Raw genomic sequence first — 20,304 nt, forward strand, 5'->3', positions numbered from 1 at the left:
TGTAGCGGCTGAATGGGAGGCAACATCAGAAGCGGAGCATATGCATCCGCAGAAATCTGGTTTTCTGGCCGGTTCATATCCGCCTCAAGCAGCCGCCGTAAGCGGGGGTTGGAGAGTTTGACTCGCAAGAAGTGCACTGGCAGGAGAAGCCCTGAGAAAGAGCCCTGCACGGATCTTGACAGATCGATGACAGATGCGCATGCACTCCTCGTCGGCGTACATCAAACCGAGGTGTAAAAATAAAGCGAGTGGAAAAAAAGCCAAGCCACCTCCGATCAAAGTGATAAGAGAAAAGAATCTAGTCTGGCGTGTGTTCAGACCGCCCACTCATCACATTGTGTATGTACATACACAAAGTATGTAATCCGTACACGATGTGCAGACGGACAATGGACACGCATAGCAGCGGCATCTGCCCAACAGAAACCCGAGTCTGGTAAGAAAGAGCCTGGCCGAGGGTCTTTTTTACGGCATCTTAGCCTGACTCAGATTGAACATCAACCAGCCTTGATTGCGAGGCAAAACCATCATGGTCCGTAATCACGTCATCAGTCAGCTCGGCTCGAGCCAAGCAATTTTTTTCTTTTGTCGTTGAAGGGACGAGTCCGATTGGAAGGACGTCAGCCAGCAGCCAGCACGGGAGTTCCCGCCCCTACCGCTAACGTTTGTTTTTCCATGGGTGACTAGTGAGTGCAAGGAATAGTCCACGATGAGCTGCTCAAGTACGGAGTAATCCGCAGTGTGCTGTGTATGGAGCCCACAATTCGTATGGTTTGCCTGGCGTGGGTGGCCAGGCGTTTTGAGTATCATTGACGTGGGCGTGGATGGGCTGGCCGACACTGCGATGCGCTCACGAAACACGCGCCCGAAGAGACCCCCCCCCCAACAGAAAACCGCAAGGGTGAGAAGCTTCAATCTCATCCCACCGCGGAGTGACTGGCACGTTGTCATTGAGTTATATGAACGGGCAAGGGAAAGCAAAATAAAAGTGCAAACTGGGGGGAGGAAGAACAGAGCGGACAAGGTTTGCAGGAGCCCAGGCGGTTGGACAGCATGCACCTGCTGCATCGACAGCGCATTACGTTTGCACGTGGCTCTTTAGTTGGTGGTTTTCTCGTCGTCAGATACGGTGCGTGTCGGAATCGGGGCAAAGGAGTGGAAGGGGTTCGGGGCGTGTGGGTTGAAAGGGAACAGGGGTTCCGAGGCTACCCCCTCTTGATCCGAACCCCATTTCCGGGTCCCTTCGCGTGTCAAAGGCGGCAAATCCAGAAGGAAGCAGTTATTCAGCCTTCGATCTGAATTCCGGAGAGGAAGAGCAACAGGGCAAGAGCAATCGGGCAAGTGGGGCCAAGACCAGGCTTACCGAGTTGGCCTGGTTCGGCTCGCCTGTCAGTCGAATATTGCAGATCGAATAAGGAGTTTCCAGCCTTCCGAGAGTCATAATGTGCCAGCTAGTGTATACAGAATGTACACAGGATTTGACCACAAGATGGCAAATCTGTGTGTCTCTTTGGATACAAGGTATCAGGCCTATTAGGCATAGGATGGGTGAAGGGAAACCGGAATTTGCTAAGCTGAGGGCTTGATTCAGACATCCAAAATAAGGCGAAATTATGAGAAGAGCTTGAGGACATGCACTCGTGCTACCGCACGCTCAAACTGGAACGATCAGGAAGAGTTTTGCTGTGAGATCACGAATCGTAAGTCCTCGCTGCGTGCACTATGCGTGACTTCCTTAATACGAAACCCAACTACTTCCGTACCAGGCTTCCTACGCCTGCCACTGAGACTCGTTCTTCCTCCAAGCATTAAACCGAAGAGCTCTTCCTTACAAGTCAGCAAAACAAACGCACCCATTACCTCACGCCAATACGGTATCGTATGCCACCACTCCAAGCACACATTGATTGTACGGTTTCGCGTTTCGTGCCCCCCAGATCCCCCCAAACCTGCACCTGGAGGTTCCGGAGAGCTACGAAATTTTCACTACCAGGTCCAAGACGTTCGCTCTGATATTGCTCGGTGGATTTGGTAATGTTGTTTTTTTAATGAGGACAAAGTACTTGTGCTTTGGGCCTGACAGCTACAGCATTTCCATACCGTGCTCTTCGTCCTCGGCAATTTGAGGCGTACCATTCAAGTTGGACAAACACCCCTCAGTATCCTCCGGGGTTTCCAATTTGGATGGATGATGCCTGCAATGACTCGTTGCGGGACTAATTTGTCCTGATTTACCGCGGGGCCTTCTGACTGCCGGACTCGCACACGGTTGTTCCTGGCTGCAGCCTCTTCTCTCACGCTTCGGGTGACAGCTAAATGGAAGTCAGCCTTAGATCAACAACTTCTATTACACCATCGACTGGAACGTTGAGAAGCATAACGAGGCGCGTCGGGTGGACCTGGCTTATCTTGAGGATCTCGAGCGGTCCAACGGCATAAACATTTTGCCGTTTTCACGCCCTACGCACTGAATTCTGACCTTAGACCAGGCATGTCGGAATCCCGATCACCAGTAGGTTCCCGACAAATGTGTCGGCAGAAAGGTGCTTCCGGACAAGATAAAGCTCTGGGACTTTGGGCATACTCACTGTAACTTGGATTCTGTGATGGAGTGAGGGTTTGCATGCCGCCGCTCAGACTCCTGGAGAATCATAACTGCTACTCTGCTCAGGTAGGGAGACGGCGAGAAGACAGCTGGGCCATGATAATAAGCCGGGACAAAGTTGGCGAGGGGCTTTGTGCCGGACGAGCTTGAGTCGGCCGAGTAAGCAGAGGCTAGCTGCTTCCAGAGCCTCCTTACGTACATCTGATGCCTGGCTACCGACAACGCAGTTCTGCTCCGGTTGAGCTCCCTGCAGCATCCCTAGAGCGGCTCCGGTAGCAGGCTCGTTCTGGCACCGCCTAATCAACGTCAACCTCGAGTTCTGTGTGAGTATAACCTACGATCAGGCGACAAGAATACCAGAAAGTGTGTCAAGGGATCGCTGGCCGGAACCAGAACTCAACCTTGCACACGGACCGGGGACGGGGGCCGGCCGGACCCACCGGACTCCGGCATCCGCCCCGATCCTTTCCCTCTCGCACCCGCACCGGCAAAGACAAAAAGTGGGACCTGCCCAAAGCAGGCAAGTGGGCTGAAAAAAAAAGTTGACAGGGGCTGGGGTCGGTGACAAGGAGTTGAAATCACGATAAGGCCGCGGGTGCAGAGATCGCGTTCAAACCAATTGACGAAACTCGCGACGGCCGGATCACGACGCCCGGATCACGACGTCCACCACTCCAGGCTTTGACCGCGACCCTGAGCCAAGCGCGCTGCCATGTTACAATTGACCAGACAAGCACGCAGCGCTTGGAAGACTGGGTTCATCTGCACATCATGCCGCGCGCTGCTCGCCAGCGGCGCCACGAGGCTGCCGGGAGCCGTCGCCAGATTGTGTGCAGCACGCCATTACTCTTCGCCGCCTGACCAGCACCCGCCGCCGCCGCCGCCACCACCACCACCACCATCACCACCACCAACACCGCCGTCGCAGCAGCAGCAGCAGCAGCAGCAGCAGCAGCAGCAGCAGCAGCAGCAGCAAAAGGATACACAGACCGCCGAACAGCAGACCGCGGAGCAAGCTAAGACACCCAAGCGATCAAAGCCGAGCAAGCGTCAGCGGAAGCGGAAAGCTCGGCGATCAAGGGCTTCGTCCGCTTCGGCATCAGCATCATCACCGACGACGACGCACCAGCTCTGGCGAGAGACCCTCAATGTGCTGAAGGAGATCAAGGCCGACCAGCGCCAATCGACTCCCCAGACCAAAGATGCCCACGCCGGCATCGAAACAGAGACACCACCACCACCACCACCACCACCACCACCACCACAGGATGAGAAGACGCTCGAGGGTGCCCTCGTCATGCTGAAGAAGGTTCTCCGCCAGGAGCTGCGGGATGATGCTCAGTTGGTCAAACAGACGGCGGAGCATGCGCCGCGCGAGAAAGCCCCGGCCGCTGCGCCAAAGGAGGCGAAGACAGCAACTACAAAACGGCAAAAGAGCTTAGCTGAGGCGTTGGGCTTCGCGAAGGCAAAGGCAGAAGCAAAGGCGGACGCAAAACCAGCCGAGCCCGCCGCCGAGAAGCCGGCCAAGAAGCCGACACAGGAGCCAGCAAAGCCAGCAGAGAAACCGTCTGCGAAAGCTTCCTCTAAGACGCCCAAGTCCACGTCCAAATCCAAGCCCGCAGCCTCGTCGTCGAAAGCTTCCAAGACCCTGTCCTCCCTCACCCCGCTCTCCGCCGTTGCAAGGCATGCGAACAGGAAGGGCAAGGGAACAACGGGATTCGTGGTCAACCGCATCGACGCGGCCAAGATCGAGTTGACGCCTATAGAGAAGGAACAACCACCCGTGCCCAGGTTAGCCTATGGCCTGGACCGCGTGCTCTTCAACCCCGGCGTCTACCATATCCGCGACCCTCGTTCCCGCGTCTTCAATTTCGATCCCTACCTAGAGCGCATCATGCCCATCAAGGAGTTCGATTTCGAGGCCATCAAGCAGTACGTCACGTCTTCCAAGGACATGACCCTCATCAAGACGGCCGCCGAGCACCAGAAGAAGTACACGGGCTCCACCTCGAGCATGACTTCCACCTTGGCCCATTTCCACTACCTTCTCTCGGCCTGGAGGCCCATCAACCCCTGCATGCTGTCGAAGAACTTCGAGATTGACTCGTATCGCTTCACGCGCATCATGCGCGCTCCGGCCGCCACATTCCTCCACTGGAAGGACGGCACTTACGCTATCGACGCCGACAAGGAGTTCGACACCGCAAACATCCTCAGTATGCTGGGCAAGTCCATGGAGAAATTCCTGACGTTGCCCAAGCAAGAGTTCGAAAAGTACCGCAAAATAAACTCGGACCAGCTGACCGAGGAGGAGCGGAACGGGCCGGAGTCGTACCATTACACCACCCTGGGCGACTTTTTGATGCGGTCCCAGCTCGACGCCTACGATCCCCGGCTCCCGGGCACCGGCATGTTCGACCTCAAGACGAGAGCCGTCATCTCCATCCGCATGGATGCCCAAGACTTCCACAAGGGCTTGGGCTACGAGATCCGTACCCGCTTCGGCAACTGGGAGTCGTTTGAGCGCGAGTATTATGACATGATCCGCTCCGCCTTCCTGAAGTACTCGCTCCAGGTCCGCATGGGCCGCATGGACGGCATCTTCGTCGCCTACCACAACACGGAGCGCATCTTTGGCTTCCAGTACATTCCCCTCCAGGAAATGGACCTTTCGCTGCACGGCCAGGAGAACACGACACTGGGCGACCGCGAGTTCAAGCTGAGCGTCTACCTGCTCAACAAGGTGCTGGACAAGGTGACCAAGAAGTACCCGGGCCGTTCACTGCGCCTCCACTTCGAGACGAGAGGCGAGGAGACCCCGTTCATGTACATCTTTGCCAAACCCGTCACCCCGAGGGAGATCGAGGAGATCCAGGGAGCCACGCGAGCCAAGGTCGAAGAGTTTGAGCGCCAGATGATGGGAGTCGTCGAAGAGGCGCGCGCGCTGGACGAGGAGGACGGTGGAGAGGAGTCCCTGGACGACGCCGAAGAGCATGACATGGACGAGAGCGACGGCGAGGAGATCACGAGCTCTGCCGCCTGGGAAGAGGTGATGCTCAAAGTGGAGGACGAGCTGGAGGACGAGGAGCATGGCGTGACCTTCGTCCGTGAGGCCATCGAGGACGCTCTGCAGGAGAGCGGCCTTCTCCGAAACGCCGCGTCCGACGAGACACAGCGCTACGTCGACGCTTTCCTCGAAGCCCTGACTGGTAACGGCCACCGTGCCGCACCCGAGGACCATGACGCTCCGGAGCCCGTGGCATCAGGCGAGGCTGAGCCAGCTGTCGAGAGAAGTGCGGGGTCCGGCGCCACGCCGAGCATCGTGCCGGAGGCGACGGAGCAGGCCGAGAAGCCGAGCGGGGAACCACATGAATATGACGCTCAGCCTGCCGCAACCGAGAGCTCGTCAGCCGAGGAGCCGACCCTGAAGGACCTGATCGTAAAGCTGGCGACCCAGATTCGGGCTGCACCGAGCGAACAGCGCACCTCCCTCAAGGAGGGAGAGGATGTCATCGACGAGGACGAGTCGGAGTACGCACTCAAGCTGAGGAAGATTGAGAGGCTTCTCTCAGAACTCACGGACCAGCCGCCCCAAGGGGACAAAGCCGGAGAAGGTGCAGGTAGCGGGGTGGTGGAGACCGGCGAAGTGCTCGCTGAGGATGGCCAGCAAGTAAAACCAACCGAGCCTAGCGGGTCTGCCGGGCCGACCCGGCCTGAGCATGCCGAGGCGAAGGGCGAGACGGCGGTGAGCACGACGGAGGCGCCAGTCACACCACCAAAGGACTCGGCAGCTGCACCCCCAGCGTCTGCCGAGGCCGCGGAGGCCGGTAAGCACTCCGAGAAGGAGAAATCTCAGCCCACAGGGACCACCGAGTCACCTGCCGCCCGGCCAACAGAGTCAGCACCCATCCCCTCCCCGGCCCCAACCGCGAAAGATGCGGTAGAGGCGCCCGCCACGGCACCCAAGGCTTCTTCTCAACCAAAGCCAGAGCCGGAACCGAAAGCGAAACAAGCCGCCACGGAAAGCCCCCCAGCGGCCGCCAACGCCGCCGCCAAGGCCAAGTTCCCCGCCGAAGAGCGCGACACGGGCGAGCTCTACGGGCTGATCCTCACGGTCCGGAACAAGGTGGACGGCCAATACGTCACGCGGCCCGAGAAGCTGCACCCGCGCCAGCGCTGGCAGGTCGAGTACGCCATCGAGGAGGTCAAGCCCGAGCGCGCGCACAACCTGTACAAGATGGTGCTCAAGCGGCGCAAAAACTTGCTCTACCCGGAGGACGCGGCCGACGCGAACCGCTGGCGCGAGATGTTCTCGGGCCGCCTCGAGAAGTACAGCGCCCGCGGGCGCAAGTTCCGCCGCCGCGAGGACGAGCGCCTGCGCGGCCAGCCCGTCCACGTCTACGGCGAGGACGAGCCGCTGCCGTTTGAGAGCGTCTATGGCGAAGCGGCACTCGGCGGGTACGGCAAGGGCAATGGCAACGGCACCGGAAAAGGTGGCGGGAACGGAAAGGAAAAGGATGCCGGCGAGGAGGAAGAGAGCCCCGAGAAGGAGGAGGAGAAGAAGGAGGTGGAGAAGGCCGAGCGGAATGAGGAAGACGACGATAACAGGGCGGGGCGGAAGGGAAAGCGGAGGAGCTAGCTCTGGATTCACTCAGAGATGACGGGGCGTGTCCGCCATTGAGGCGAATTCCCACATCGCGGGAGTTGTTGCACTCCGGGGGATAGAATCGCTTGTACCATCAACGTGTATAGTACAGGTGTCGGCATCAGCAGCATCACCACCACCACCGTCATCATGAACTGTACCATAAGATAATGGCATACTCGATGTCGTTTGAGAAAAAAAAAATCCATACAAGCTCACGTTCCAAACTATCCCGAGTTCTCATGACGACCTTTTGAAGACCTAGAGATGCGCTATTTCTCAAACGGTGTCATACTTGCAACACATCCGAGTTTCTCGGATATTTTCCCTTTTTTTTTGTTTCTCTTCTTTCCTTCGAAGCCCCAACTTATCATCTCCCCGACACAATCGATCATCTATCATCACTTTATCAATACGATTACATGGTTAGGGTAGGTAAACCAAACGCTGGACACGGCCGACCCCGGCTGGCTATGCAGAACAGAGACCACACCCACCCTGAACAGATCCTACTGCCAGCACCGGCACCAATAAACTCTAAAGAAAGGACCAAAGGGAAGAAGGAAGAAGAAAAAAAAGGACCCAAACGCCACTGCTATGCATCATGTGAGAGTCTCATGCCGCCCCCTCCCCCCCGGCGTTCATGATATTCCTTCTTTCTTACCCATGTCCCGGCAAAAACAAACCGGTGAGTTGGGCGCCTGTTTTGTCTCCGTACGTCTAATAAATTTTTGAGAGGAATTCCATCCCGGAAATCAGACGACATCATGATGCTTCGTGACGAGCCCGTAATATGTATATGAATGCAAAGGTCGGCGCGCAATGCTTCCGATGACGAAGCGGCGGCCATCACAGGTTCAGTTCTCCGATTGAGCACCAGTCGCGGATGGGCTGTAAAACGGAAGATAGAGCGTTAGCCAGGCGTTGGCTTTTATTTTCATTTCATTTCATTTCATTTTTTTTGTCCAAAACAGGAGGGGGGTTGGGGGAGAGAGAAGAGCACTGAGAAAGAGAAGAGAACTCACCAGACAACTCAGGTATTTGCACCAGCTGCAAGTGCGCCGGTCGACATAAAAGTTGTTCAGCAGCACGATGAAGACGACGGTAACGAGCACGAGGGCGCCGGCGCGGATCAGCCACCAGGCCCACCAGAGCGGCTTCCGGCCCTTGAAGAAGCCGACCGGGTTCTTGAGGAAGGACGGGGGCGTGCCCTGGGCGGCAAAACCGCCGCTGACATCGGAGTGGGCATAGGGAACGTCGTCGCCGATGCGGCGGCGGAGGGAGTTGGGCGAGTGCAGGACGCAGATGCCCAGGGCGAGGCCCATCAGGAAGCCGCCAATGTGGGAGAAGTTGTCGAGGCCGGGGAGCAGGCCGAGGACGAAGGAGATAATGACGTCGAGAAGGATGAAGACGAGGTCCTTGACCGGGCTGACGCGATCCTTCCACGAGTAGAGCAGGTCGAGGAGGGTCAGGGCGATGATGCCGAATAGGGAGCCCGAGGCGCCGGTGGAGGCGACGGCGTTGCCGGCATAGTTGCCGCCCATGACGAAGCCAAAGATGCCGGCCGACATGTAGACGAGGAAGAAGCGGATAGAGCCGATGGACTTTTCCATGTCGCGGGCGAGGGTGAGCTGGAGGAGCATGTTAAAGCCAATGTGGATGACGCCGGCGTGCATGAAGATGGGGATGATAAAGCGGAACCACTGATTGGGAGCCGGCTTGGTGTTGAGCGGGGTGCCGGGTTTGTACGCCGGCTCGGGGACGCCGCCGAAACCGCAGAGATCTCCGAGGGTGCATTGATTTTCGGGTGAGTTCGGGTCGTTGGTCGTGGTGCTAGGGCACGGCCAGGGCAAGGTTCTGTTGGCGTTTTGGATCCCGTCGACATTGTGCATACAGGGGACGAAGCGGGCGCCCATGTTGATGAGGACGTAGGGAGACGGGCCGATCATGGGGTTGAAGGAGGGCTTGGTCATGATGGGAGAGCCGGTTTCCGTTGCTGGGCGGGTTCCGTTAGTCTCCACGGCCATCCTGGGGTCGTGAACGGAAAGGGGAGGGAGGGAGAGAGAGAGAAGAGGAAGGGAAAGAGGGGGGGAAGGGGATTTGCTCACCGTTCCTCACGATCTCGCCGATGAAGACGGCCACCTGGACGAGGGTGAAGAAGTAGACGACAAACGGGATCTTCTTGCGGTTGGAGCCCAGCATCCCCAGCTCGCCGAAGCGCACGCGTCCCCTCCGGGACTGTTTCGGCTGCGGCGCGTCGTAGACGTGGTCCTGCATCTCGGCATCCTTGGAGGACAGGCGCTGGCGGTCCTGGAGGGGGATGCCGTCGTTGGAAACGGGCGAATGGCCGTAGTAGCCCGTGTCCTGTTGGCTCAATCGGTGCATGCTCGAGTGTGTGCTGGCCGGGTACACATGATCGTCGAAGACGGTGTCGAAGGGCGAAGGAGAGACCCCTTGCGGCGGCCGATCTCCGGGCGCAAGATGCTGCCGCGAGTTGGACGAAGGAGCGGGCGTGGAGTAGAACGAAGAGGAGGACGGTGCAGGCCGGTCGCTGTCGTAGACCGGGCTAACTGGATCGGGCAGCGGCTTTTGGTTGTGGTATTCGTTTGCCATTTTTCGTTTCGGTCCGCGGGGGGAGGGAGGGAGGAGGGGGGGCTCCCGGGCTCACGAGAGCACCGAAATCAAATCTTGCGGCCAAATGGTGTCTGAAGCGAGCCGAACTGGAGTGCGAAACGGTCCTCGCGACTGCGAGTCTAGCATACACCCGCCCCCCGGGACCTGAAGGTGGGGAGGCAGGAAATTAAAGGAAAAAAAAAACGAATGTTGGCGGGCGGTGAAAACGAAAGGATCTGGCGAAAGGTAGATTGCAAGAGTTGGGAGAGCAAATAAAGCCGATCAACAAAGTCGAAGCGAGAAATTCGGGGACGGTTCTGGTGGCTGCGCGTGCAGGGATGCGGGATGCCTCGGTAGGTGTTTTGGGTGTGTGAAGGGAACACCGTTCCTGGTCGAAGGGAGCGAGCGATGAAGTAAGTTCGCTCGCGTCGCGCCGCCTCACAATACTGACCAGCGGTCTACAAAATGGGTTTGGAACACGACGTTGGGCAGCGAAAGATTGGAAAGCAGCAGAGAAATCCTCTGACCCAAAAAAGGTGAACAGTAGGCCCTGTTCACTGCCCAGATATTTCAAGCAGGGCGTGTGTTTCCGGTTCCTGGTTGCCAGGGCCGCCCGCCGATCGGGTTCCTCTCCTGTAGCCCGTACCACTGGAACTTACTGGGATACGCATCTGAGTGGGGCTCTCACTGCCTGTTAACCGGCACGGCCACAGTGGCACAGTGGGGCCGAGCGAGCAGGAGACCTTACTTAGCAGGAGAGGTGGGAAGGTGTGAGGAAGGAAAACTGCAGGGTGAAGAGAACTACGGATATACTCGGTACGAGTGCATGGGCAACAAGATGTGGGAAGAAGAAGAGGAGGAGGACTGATGCGAAAAGGCTCGCTCCTTTGCGATGCTCTGATGGCCGGGGCGCGGGACCAAGGATTTCCAAAGTCGGCAACGCTGTCCCTACAAAGCCACAGCTGACGTCGCCTGCCAGAGTGTCCAGCAGCAATTGCGGCCGATCGGTGGGGAAGAATTAGGCTGTGTGGGAGGCCGCCATCTTGGGGGACGCGCCCAGTCACCTCATCATCGTGCAACGCGGCCGGCATCAAGATGACAGGAGCTCGGGTCGGGCTCCGTAACCGAGCGTTTGCTGAATCATGCGTGCAACACTGAGGGCAACACCGAGGGCAACACAGGAGCCAACCGTCCCTTAAACACTGTCGAGCAATGAATGGCTCAGAGGGAATCGATGGGGCTTCTGGGGCCCTGAGACAGCGGCAGCACAATGGGCCCGGGTTCTGGGCTTTTGGCAACGCGGGGGTTTGCCACTAGCTAGGCACAGGCGGTCGCATTCTGGTGCATGTTTCAGGTTGATGCACGAAGAGCCAGTCCCCCGGTTGCGGACAGCAGAACAATGGGGCCAGACCGTTGGGGGAGCCGCCTTGCCTTACTCAACGAACACTTGAACATCTTAACATTACTACTATGAAATCCACCGCGTTGCTTTGATCCGTACCGTACGCATTTTCGTGTACTTGTCTCAGTTACTCCATACTATACGAAGTAAATACCGCACACAAACACCACACTATGGGGTCCACAGTATGCAGCTCATAGGTAGGCATGCACTCTCGTGTTTGGTAGTTACTGGACATACCCATAGTGCGCCCAGCCATGCATCGAGCACAGCAACATCCACAGATGTGACGCGGCCTTTGCATCCCACAGCGTCACATTCAACTTTTGGCCCGGACCACTGGTGTGTACGGATTACCCACGACCGACCATTTACAGCAAACAAAAATGTTTTAGCACCCAGCCGTCACAAGAGAGCTCGGAAGGTCAGCAACCCAAAGTCCTTCCGCGAGAAGAACCGACTCGAGGCTCGCTCCTGCAGACTACGGGCAGGACAAGACCGGGGCCAATCGCTCATGCCACGCTTCCATCAATGCGACCGCATTGCTTTCCTGGGGCCTCGACGCGACTGCTCTCGGTCGTTTCCAGCAGTCGGCACACTTACTAGAGTAAGGTACCACGCCGCGCCGCCATGCTAGAAGCATTGCTGGAGAGAGACGATTGAGGGTTGGAGCGTTGTGGTAGATGCAAGATGATTCATGTTATACAACCTTGGTCCTCTAAGGTAGTTACTACTATATATACAAGTCTCGTCGAACAGTGATTAGTTCGTTCGTCATCTCCTCGCCTTACCTGTCAACGCTGCGCGCCCCTTTAGCTTTTTTTGTTTCACTTCAACTCGTCTACCCTCCCTCCCTATGCCGCCGGTCAAGGGAAGAAAAGAAAAAGAAGAGACTCTCTATTCTTTCTTGTTCCCCTTCCCGTCCTTTCCCCCATTGCCTTCCCCTTCCCCGTTCCCATTAGCAGCACCGCTCTTCCCCCGCCAGACCTCCATCACCTGGTCCGCGATCAGGTCGCCGTAGCCCTTGCCGCTCTCGATCGCCCTGCGCTCCTCCTCCAGCCGCCTCTCCTTCCACCCTTCCTCCTCGCCGCCCATCCACAGCCGCTCCCACAGGCTCCCGGGCGCCTTCTTCTTGGGCACGTACTCCTTCCCTTCCGCCTCGGCCCTCCGCCGCCGCTCCGCCTCCATCAGCTCCTTGTTCCGCGCCGCCCGCTCCGTCGGCAGGTTGTGCATGAACCCCACCTTGCTGCTGCTGCTGCTGCTGCTGCTCTCACTCGAGCCCCCCTTGTGATTGCCACTGCTGCCGTCGCCCGCGCCCGCGCCCGCGGCAGCGCCAGCGCCACCGACCGAGACGCCCAGCAGGGCGCCCCACCGCTCCGCGGACCGCGCCGTGATCGACTTGCCCGTGTAGTCCTCGGCCAGCTGGTTGACGCCCCAGAAGGCGCCGCCGCCCAGTACGGCGTTCTGCAGCGTCGACTTGGCCCGCCCCCCGCCGCGCGTCGGCAGGACCAGCGCCACGGGGCAGAGGATGGCCATGGCCAGCGCCGCGTTGTGTAGGATCGGGTTCCGGTTCGGCTCCTCCCCCGACGACGACGACGACGACGAGGGGGGCGGTGTGGAGGGTGGTGATGCTTGTGCGGGCGGGTCGAGAGATGACATGTTTCTTGGTCTCCTTGTTTGGCGGTAGAGGGCTGGAGAGGTTCTTTGGTCGAGAAACAGGCGTACTACTAGTTTCGGTTCTCTGTAGCGGGAATTAATCGGGTGGCGGCAAAATTAGGTCGTGCAGTTTGTTCAGTGCGTTGATGGTGAGGCGAGGCCGGTTTGACAATGATTAGAAAAAAGGTTGCAGGGATCTCTTGAAGGTTTGGTATCGATAACTAAGGCGGAGAGCGCTGCGCGGTTGCATCGCATTCCAATGCCACTGTGGCCGCCAAACGCCAAGTCCCCTCTGGCTGTAGGAGCCAGAGACCGTACCACCCCCCCAAATTTGACGGCCAGATAGAACCAGTGAAAAGCTTCAGCACCCAATATCAGCCCATCACCTTCACGCGCGCATCGCGCGTATAGATAGCTATATACTTTAAGATACGTAGATTTAAACTATACTACCTGATTAATAATAAGGGTAATATGCGTAGAGATATTGATAAAAAACGTAGTTTTCCTAAACACTGCTTGGCATTTTCTTGGCATCTTTCTAATAAAAAGGTAGGTATTGTTTTAACTATTAATATCTCTATATATATTACCTATATTATCAAGTAAGTAGTATAGTTAGAATCTATATATCTTGAAGTATATAGCTATCTATATACGTGTTTTGCGTATATAGATGGTAGGCTTATATTGCGTATTGAATTATATATTAGACTTCCCCTGATTTCTGGCTCGAGCTGTATTTGAAGGGGGTGTGCAGGCCTAAAAAACTGCAAAAAGAGGACAAGGCGTTTGGCGGCCACAGCGCCAAGCAACGGACTTGCTTCTCCGAACTTGATAGTGGCAACTACAAGACCAAGAACGACCGAACTACGAGCTTCAAAGCAGCATCCGGCTGCTGATGGAGAGAAAAAAAAAATTCATCTGTAACAACGTCGCATTTTTATCATCATTTAGCAATTGATTGAAGCATCATTCCTGAACCGCCGAGTCAGTGTCAAGAGTATGCCTGTGGATCGTAATATGCGAGTCCACCTCCGCTGGAACCTGGAGCTTCTGGAAGAAGCGGAATGGAGGAGGACGACGCTCAACCTCCCCAGTTTTGTCGCAAGGTTCAACAGCCCTCATCTCGTCGTAAAAAGGATCGGTCGTGCCTGCGGCGCGGGAATGGATAGCACCGGGCTGCCATCCCAAATGCTCGGGCAACCGTCGGAACACCACGGGGCTATGGGTTTTATGCGCCATATCCGAACTGCCCTATCGTGTGTGAAGACGAGGTTCGGCCGAGGGCTCGCCCATTGGCAAGTTTCACCGGTAGCTGCGTACGAGGCTAACCAACCCCGGACGTCGTGGGGTCGGTAGCGTAGCAGGTATCGTATTACGGTGAGCAAGCTTTAGAACTTGCTTCCCGGAAGGCGTTTGTTGTTAGCTCGGGGCGACGCTCAGCAGACAGACAGCGTAATACAGATTAAGGCACACACCGCATGAGCTTGTTGACAGCCTTGTGTTGCCATTTTTTTTTTTTTTTTTTTTTTTTTTTTTTTTTTTTTTTTTGCTCGTGTACGTGTTTGTACAGTATGAGTGTACGTGCCATTAAATAATTAGGTACCTCGGTACTTCGTCTCGTTCGCAAGAACCGCGGTTCTTTCGAGTGCTCATTCCCTGTACCGAGCGCCCTAGTCTGATAAACATGGGTATTTGCCATCAACTCGACGCCGACATCCTTCTAAGCCCGCCAAATACGCGCCGGCTCATGGCTGTGCTACAGAGCAGTCGCTCATGCGCCAAACAGCACCTCCCGAGTAACCCCGAAACCAAATACAAAAATCCTCATAGTTTTTCCATCGTAAAATGGCACATCATAACCACCGCGACTTTGCTAACGCACGTTTGAGGCCCGAAGTCAAACCTGCGTCTTGGCAAACGCCTCGTTCGCCAGCCTCACCCCGGTCTCGTGCGCGACCCTGGCCTCGGCCAGCGCGCCCTGCATCTCAAACGACTGCGCCAGCATGCCCTCGGCCACGCTCATCCACAGGACATTGCCGCTCTTCCTGGCCTGGGCCGACCCGGCGCGAGCGCTCTTGAGCGCCTGCTCACCCACCACGCTCTCGAACAGCCGAGCTCGCATGATGTTGAGCGCGATGGCCAGGTACTGCGTGTTGCTGGTCTGCTGGGCGCCGCTGAGCGACTGCTGGATGTGCCGCTTGACCTGGTTGATCGACAGGGGCGGGTTCGTGCGGATCGACGAGAGGACGAGGTTGTAGACGGTGCGGATCTCCTGGTCCGGGTTGTCCTCGCAGATGGGCCGCAGCAAGTCCACAAGCTCGGCCGTTTCGGCGTCGTCCGCCTGCGCCGGGTCCTGCATGATCCAGAGCCGATTGAGGGCCGCCAGGATGGAGAGCTCGGTCGCGATGCGGTTGCCGGCCGGTTTGGGAGCTCCGCTCCAGTCCATCTCGAATTGCTTGTCTTTCCAGATTTCTGTTGCTTTGTCGAGCGCCGCTGTGCCCTGGTGGAAGACCCCTTCCAGGTACAATGTCAGGACGTCAAGGAGCTCTGATTCCGGTTTTTGTTGTTCAATGGCTCTGAGACACGCCTTGACTTTTGCCCAATCGGATAGAGTCGCCGCCTGGAGTCCGGTGAGGACGTGTGCGTAGCAGGAGAGCTCCTTTGCCCACTCTGCTTGCTTCAAAGCCTCCGGGAGGCTGTAAGAAGACGGCCCGGTTTTGCTCTCTAGGGACTCGGTCAGATGATAATATCAAATGTTATGGCGAGAGTGTTTCTTTTATCTTGCCTTCTAATAGCCTTATCGCTTCCCCCCACATGCCCGAGCTACGGCCCGGTGTCGTGGCTCTATAGTGGGCCACGATGCCATTGAGAACATATCTTGACCCGCCGTTAGAGAAATTGCACACATTGGGAGACGTTGACGAACCAGACTTACGCCAGCGCCCATGCCTCTTGTTTCCCCAGTGCTGATATCACTAGGTAGTCAACCCTATCGTCCCCAGGCCGCAGCACCGCCCGGGTGTCGGCACTGACTATTTGTTGCGTGTTCTGCATCCGGTTGATGGGCAGCAGCATCTCTCCATGCTGAGAAGACCAGTTCGAGGCCTGTTTCAGCTCTTCCAGTCTTCTCTGAAGAGCACTCAGTTTCTGCGCTGAGATCTGGTGGGTTTTTTGATGGAGGCTGCACGCTAGGTCAAGCATAAGCAGTAACACATCAGTTTGCGGGATGCGGATGCTCTCATCGAGCTGAAGCTTCGACACCTGGGCAATGCACATTTGTACCCGGGTGGCCCAGTCATCCTTCATCGTGCTGAGGTGGGCAAGGCCTTCAAGCAGCATGGCCACGACAAAGATGGCCTTGTCATTGCGTTGACTGGCAATTCCGGCAATCTTGCGCAGGTTCTCTATTGCATGGTTGTCGGCGGCCGTACCGGACTGGAGGTGGAAGGAGGCTTTGAGGAAGCGGAAGGCGTAGATCCAAGGGACATGTTTATACCTAGAATATGTCAACAGACCTCCGTAAAGAGTCAGCCCCAAGAAGCGTACGTTGTACAATCAGCAATGTGGCTTTCGACGGATTTGAAGGCCGCCTTTTGGTTCCGCTGGAAGAGTGTTTTCATCAGGAGGAATTGTGAGCTGTACTTGAGATCAAGAAAACGGTGCTGGGGCTCAGGTTAGTTTTATGTCCCCGTTGACTTTTGACGAGGGAACGCCGTGTTACCTTCTCGCACACCGATATGCCTCTTGTCAATGCCGTCTCAGCCTCCGTAATGTTGGTGGTTTCCTCGATGAGTATGCTGGTATAACGTAGACATAACCTCGCCTCGAGCCGGGGCCACAGCTTATTCGACTTCAGTGCTACATCAAGGCACCCCAAACCTGTAGCGATTAGCTTGTGGTGCTCCGCGACTTCACTTGGACCCATGGTTTTGGCAAGCCGCTGAGCGGCTGCATTGGCTTTCTCGAAGCAATCCTCCGCCACGGACAATAAAAGGGGAAGCGTTTCAATATGGGCGGGTGCCTGCGGGGTTGCGGGCGACTTTGTGACTCCGGTGCTTGAACTTGGGCGCCTGGGCTCTTTTGTAAGCAGCTTTGGCGTTCCCCGGGACGGCGGCCATTTCTCTTCAAGCTTTGGGCTTGGGTTTACAGGCATCGGACTTGGAGCTTTCGGCTGGGCGGCCGGGGGAGATAATTGAGGGTTCAACAAGGGAGCGGATGGTGGTTGAGACACAGGAGGCGGGACTGCAGGCGGTCTCGTGGCAGGACCATGTTGCGTATAAGAGGGGTCGACAAACTGTATGGGCGCTGGCATCGGCGTTGACGTCTGCGTAGGGTGCGGGAGCGGCGCGGACTGCGGAGCGAGAGTAGGATTGGGGATGGGAGCGGGAGCGGGAGCGGGAGCGGGAGTGAACTGGTGAAAGGCGCCATTGTAGTTTCGGTACGGCTGTTGCGTAGTATTGTTCGGGTAGAATGGCGCAGGTTGCTGTTGCTGGGCATATGCGGGGTGGACATATTGTACGTGCTGCTGCTGGTGCAGGTGCTGGTATTGGTGCTGTTGATGTTGTTGTTGATACTGCTGGTGTCCGCCGGGATATGGATTCGCGTATTGAGGATATGGTAACAGTGATGGCTGTGGTAGCGGGGGCGCTTGTGGGCCGGAGTGCAGCGGCGGAAGGTGTTGAGGCTGGGGTTGTAATTGCCGCGCCTGCGGGTGCACTTGGAATTGATGCTGCTGCGGATGCTGCTGCTGGCCCTGGTTGCCGTATGCCTCGCCGGGAGGCATCCTGTCGAAGGGCCAGGTGGGATCCTGTGTCTATTCGGAACAGTCCAGCCGCAACCGAGAAGAGAGGGCATGGAATGAAGTCAGGTCAAAGTTCTGGTGGATCAAATACGCTCGCTTAACACGTTGGCACGCGCCGCCGCGGCGCACTTACCCTGCAGACGGGAAATCGCCACGCCGTAACGGTTCATGGCGCTGGTCTGTGCTCCACACGCAGGAACGGCTCAGAGGAAGTGGAGACCAGGTAAGAGAGCCTCATGTTGAGCCAAATCGGAATCCAAGCACGCCAAGCTTGAACAATCTCGTTGTGGGCGGGCGGGTCGTCGGTTGATCCGGCGATGACGGCACCGACCGACCGACGAACGCCCCACCATTTCCGATGCCTCGGCAGGTAACCTTGCCTGTCGACCCGGACAGGGGTCTCATGGATCGGGAAACGGCCCTTTCCCGCCTGATTCCCGATCCTAGTCTACGGATTACAGGTATTTTACACTACGCATGTTTGGTGTTCGGCGTGGCGTTGCATGTCTCATTCTTTCTGCTTCTGTGTTTGTCTCGGTTGTCACATCGCTGTTGATCTCGTCCCATGTTGTTATTTCGAATCTGCTGATAGCCTTTGAACAACCCTCCTTTGCGACTTCTCGGGTCTTTCAATCAAGGGGCGGCACAAGAAAAATAAATAGACTCCACCAGCACCGCTTGGCTCACACACCGGCATTATCAGCGAATCTGGAATCCAATCCGACCTCTGTTGATAAAACCATAAATAGCCTCCATTCAGAACTCGGTTTCTATCTCGCCCCGGCTTTCGATTGATCGCCGAAACATTCGACGTTCCTTGGGAGAACCAATTTCCTCGTCGCCGCTTTGTCTTCTCTCACTGCCCTCCGACCAGCCAACCCGACGACTCTTCAACCATGGACTGGTTCGGCCGTGCAAAGATCGCCTTTACTCACTCTCCCACGCCGTTGACCCTGCAGAGGAAAGATGGCACAGTCACGGATCTTCTGAAGGTCTGCGAAGCTAGCACGCCTCCCTGCCAGCTCAACCCCCTGCTCTTCAACGGCGACATCCAGACCATGTGGACTGCCGTTCAGGAGCACGGCCCGCCGATCTTCTACCGCAGGAGGATCTTCAACGCGGACCACAAGACGTACGCTGGCACTTTTGCCGTTGACTTCGCAGTGGAGCCCCACACCGATGTCGACGAGGGATTGCCGCCGAGGACAGCATTTTACTCGGACGAAGACTTTGCCAAGATCGCCTCCGACGATAGCAGACCTATGCTCATCGTGCTCCACGGTTTGTCCGGCGGCTCGCATGAGATCTACCTCCGGCACGCCATCGCACCCTTGGTATTGAACGGCGGGAGCTGGGAAGTGTGCGTCGTGAACTCCCGAGGCTGCGCCAACAGCAAGGTGACGAGCGGAGTGCTGTTCAACGCGAGGGCTACCTGGGATATCCGGCAGGTCGTGAAGTGGGCCAGAGAAACCTTTCCTAACCGGCCGCTCTTCGCCCTCGGTTTCTCACTTGGTGCCAACATTTTGACCAACGTAGGCCTACCCGCCCACCCCTAGTGAGGGTTGGTAATTACCTGCTAACAGCTGCCGGTAGTATGTGGGAGAAGAAGGCGCAAACTGCCCTCTTAAGGGCGCCATTGCCGTGGGCAACCCATTCGACCTAGAGGTGGCGAACAAGTCGCTCCAGCGGACATTTCTGGGGAAGCAGGTCTACTCGCGGGTCATGGGGAGTACGTCAAGTCCAGCTGGTCGATTCTGGATATCAGATTTCTGACACCCAGGCAGGCAACATGAAGAAGCTCATCAATACCCACAAGGACGCCATTCTGAAGCATACAAACCTCAACTTCGACCGGATCCAACAGGTCACTTACCTCCACGAGTTTGACCGCGAAGTCCAGTAGGTTTCCCCCCCTTTCTCTTCGGCGCAAAACATTTGAGAGCAGCTTTTAATGAGTCTTTGTAGGACCGTGACGTGGGGTTATCCCACCGAGAACGCCTACTACCGGGACGCATCGTCCTCGGACGCCGTCCTCGCCATCAGAATCCCGTTCCTTGCTATTTCCGCTTTGGATGATCCGGTAGGTACTACTGTGCCAATGGGAACGCGATCAACTGCTTACGCTCCGTTGCAGATTGCCGTCTATGACGCCATTCCATTCCAGGAGTTTACGCAAAACCCATACACCGTGCTGCTGACCACTTCGCTCGGCGGACATCTCTCGTGGTTTGAGCTTGGCGGTGGAAGATGGCACGCTCGTCCGGTAGGCACTGCTGTTTCACTCTTGTGCATTGTGTGCCTCCATTAACATGGATCAGATTTGCAATTTTCTCAACCGCATGGTCACCGAGATCAATCTAGACGCGATCACTCCAGACGCCAACGGGACCAAGCTTGAGACTCAGTTTGTGACAGAGTTCGACCCTGTGCGACGGAAGCTGCAAATCCTCAACAACTAAGGAACGTCACGAAGAAATGCTGTACAACATAGAGCGCGGGGTATCTATGGATAGACGGACTTGTAGCGCATAGACCAGCATGTAGATTAAGTTTTTGTCAAGGTTGGGAATTACATA

At 56.7% G+C, this 20,304-nt stretch overlaps 6 protein-coding genes across 6 annotated transcripts; 3 read left to right on the forward strand and 3 right to left on the reverse strand.

The window, feature by feature from the left end:
* Nucleotides 1-1,913: 1,913 nt before the first annotated feature.
* On the forward strand, nucleotides 1,914-2,126 carry P884DRAFT_322003 (uncharacterized protein; the record flags this gene model as incomplete). The annotated part of the gene is made up of 1 exon (XM_069445418.1): nucleotides 1,914-2,126. A coding segment is annotated over one exon (213 nt), but the record flags the coding sequence as incomplete, so codon positions are not given.
* A 1,250-nt stretch (nucleotides 2,127-3,376) lies between these two features.
* Nucleotides 3,377-7,427, forward strand: P884DRAFT_290859 (mitochondrial protein Pet127-domain-containing protein; the record flags this gene model as incomplete). Its single annotated transcript, XM_069444076.1, has 2 exons — nucleotides 3,377-3,433; nucleotides 3,471-7,427. 2 exons carry the CDS (start codon nucleotides 3,377-3,379, stop codon nucleotides 7,242-7,244), a joined length of 3,831 nt encoding a protein of 1,276 aa, XP_069299391.1. The 3' UTR covers nucleotides 7,245-7,427.
* A 672-nt stretch (nucleotides 7,428-8,099) lies between these two features.
* Nucleotides 8,100-9,863, reverse strand: P884DRAFT_195857 (uncharacterized protein; the record flags this gene model as incomplete). Its single annotated transcript, XM_069437938.1, has 3 exons — nucleotides 8,100-8,141; nucleotides 8,276-9,246; nucleotides 9,359-9,863. The coding sequence occupies 3 exons, from the start codon at nucleotides 9,861-9,863 to the stop codon at nucleotides 8,100-8,102; spliced, it is 1,518 nt and encodes a 505-aa protein (XP_069299392.1).
* Nucleotides 9,864-12,162: 2,299 nt separating this feature from the next.
* Nucleotides 12,163-13,111, reverse strand: P884DRAFT_283795 (uncharacterized protein; the record flags this gene model as incomplete). Its single annotated transcript, XM_069443683.1, has 1 exon — nucleotides 12,163-13,111. Exon 1 carries the CDS (start codon nucleotides 12,922-12,924, stop codon nucleotides 12,163-12,165), a length of 762 nt encoding a protein of 253 aa, XP_069299393.1. The 5' UTR covers nucleotides 12,925-13,111.
* Nucleotides 13,112-14,475: 1,364 nt separating this feature from the next.
* On the reverse strand, nucleotides 14,476-17,752 carry P884DRAFT_283796 (cohesin loading factor-domain-containing protein). The gene is made up of 5 exons (XM_069443684.1): nucleotides 16,649-17,752; nucleotides 16,474-16,589; nucleotides 15,863-16,423; nucleotides 15,713-15,804; nucleotides 14,476-15,651 (listed from the first exon to the last, which is right to left on the reverse strand). Exons 1-5 carry the CDS (start codon nucleotides 17,708-17,710, stop codon nucleotides 14,825-14,827), a joined length of 2,658 nt encoding a protein of 885 aa, XP_069299394.1. The 5' UTR covers nucleotides 17,711-17,752; the 3' UTR covers nucleotides 14,476-14,824.
* A 499-nt stretch (nucleotides 17,753-18,251) lies between these two features.
* P884DRAFT_220358 (Alpha/Beta hydrolase protein) lies at nucleotides 18,252-20,303 on the forward strand. The gene is made up of 6 exons (XM_069439449.1): nucleotides 18,252-19,260; nucleotides 19,322-19,457; nucleotides 19,513-19,627; nucleotides 19,694-19,808; nucleotides 19,863-19,991; nucleotides 20,047-20,303. The coding sequence occupies exons 1-6, from the start codon at nucleotides 18,625-18,627 to the stop codon at nucleotides 20,185-20,187; spliced, it is 1,272 nt and encodes a 423-aa protein (XP_069299395.1). The 5' UTR covers nucleotides 18,252-18,624; the 3' UTR covers nucleotides 20,188-20,303.
* The last annotated feature ends 1 nt before the right edge of the window (nucleotide 20,304 follows it).

Source organism: Thermothelomyces heterothallicus (assembly GCF_042370625.1).
Source record: "Thermothelomyces heterothallicus CBS 202.75 unplaced genomic scaffold P884_scaffold_6, whole genome shotgun sequence".
NCBI lineage: Eukaryota > Fungi > Ascomycota > Sordariomycetes > Sordariales > Chaetomiaceae > Thermothelomyces > Thermothelomyces heterothallicus.

Bases quoted from the DNA above. Each gene is read 5' to 3' on its own strand.
- P884DRAFT_283796 (XM_069443684.1), bottom strand. From the start codon at position 17,710: ATGCCTCCCGGCGAGGCATACGGCAACCAGGGCCAGCAGCAGCATCCG. The intron at 16,424-16,473 runs GTACGCTTCTTG...GACATATTCTAG, and splicing joins CACATTGCTGATTGTACAAC to GTATAAACATGTCCCTTGGA. The intron at 15,805-15,862 runs GTAAGTCTGGTT...CGGCGGGTCAAG, and splicing joins CAAGAGGCATGGGCGCTGGC to ATATGTTCTCAATGGCATCG.
- P884DRAFT_220358 (XM_069439449.1), top strand. From the start codon at position 18,625: ATGGACTGGTTCGGCCGTGCAAAGATCGCCTTTACTCACTCTCCCACG. The intron at 19,261-19,321 runs GTAGGCCTACCC...AGCTGCCGGTAG, and splicing joins GTGCCAACATTTTGACCAAC to TATGTGGGAGAAGAAGGCGC. The intron at 19,458-19,512 runs GTACGTCAAGTC...ACACCCAGGCAG, and splicing joins CTACTCGCGGGTCATGGGGA to GCAACATGAAGAAGCTCATC.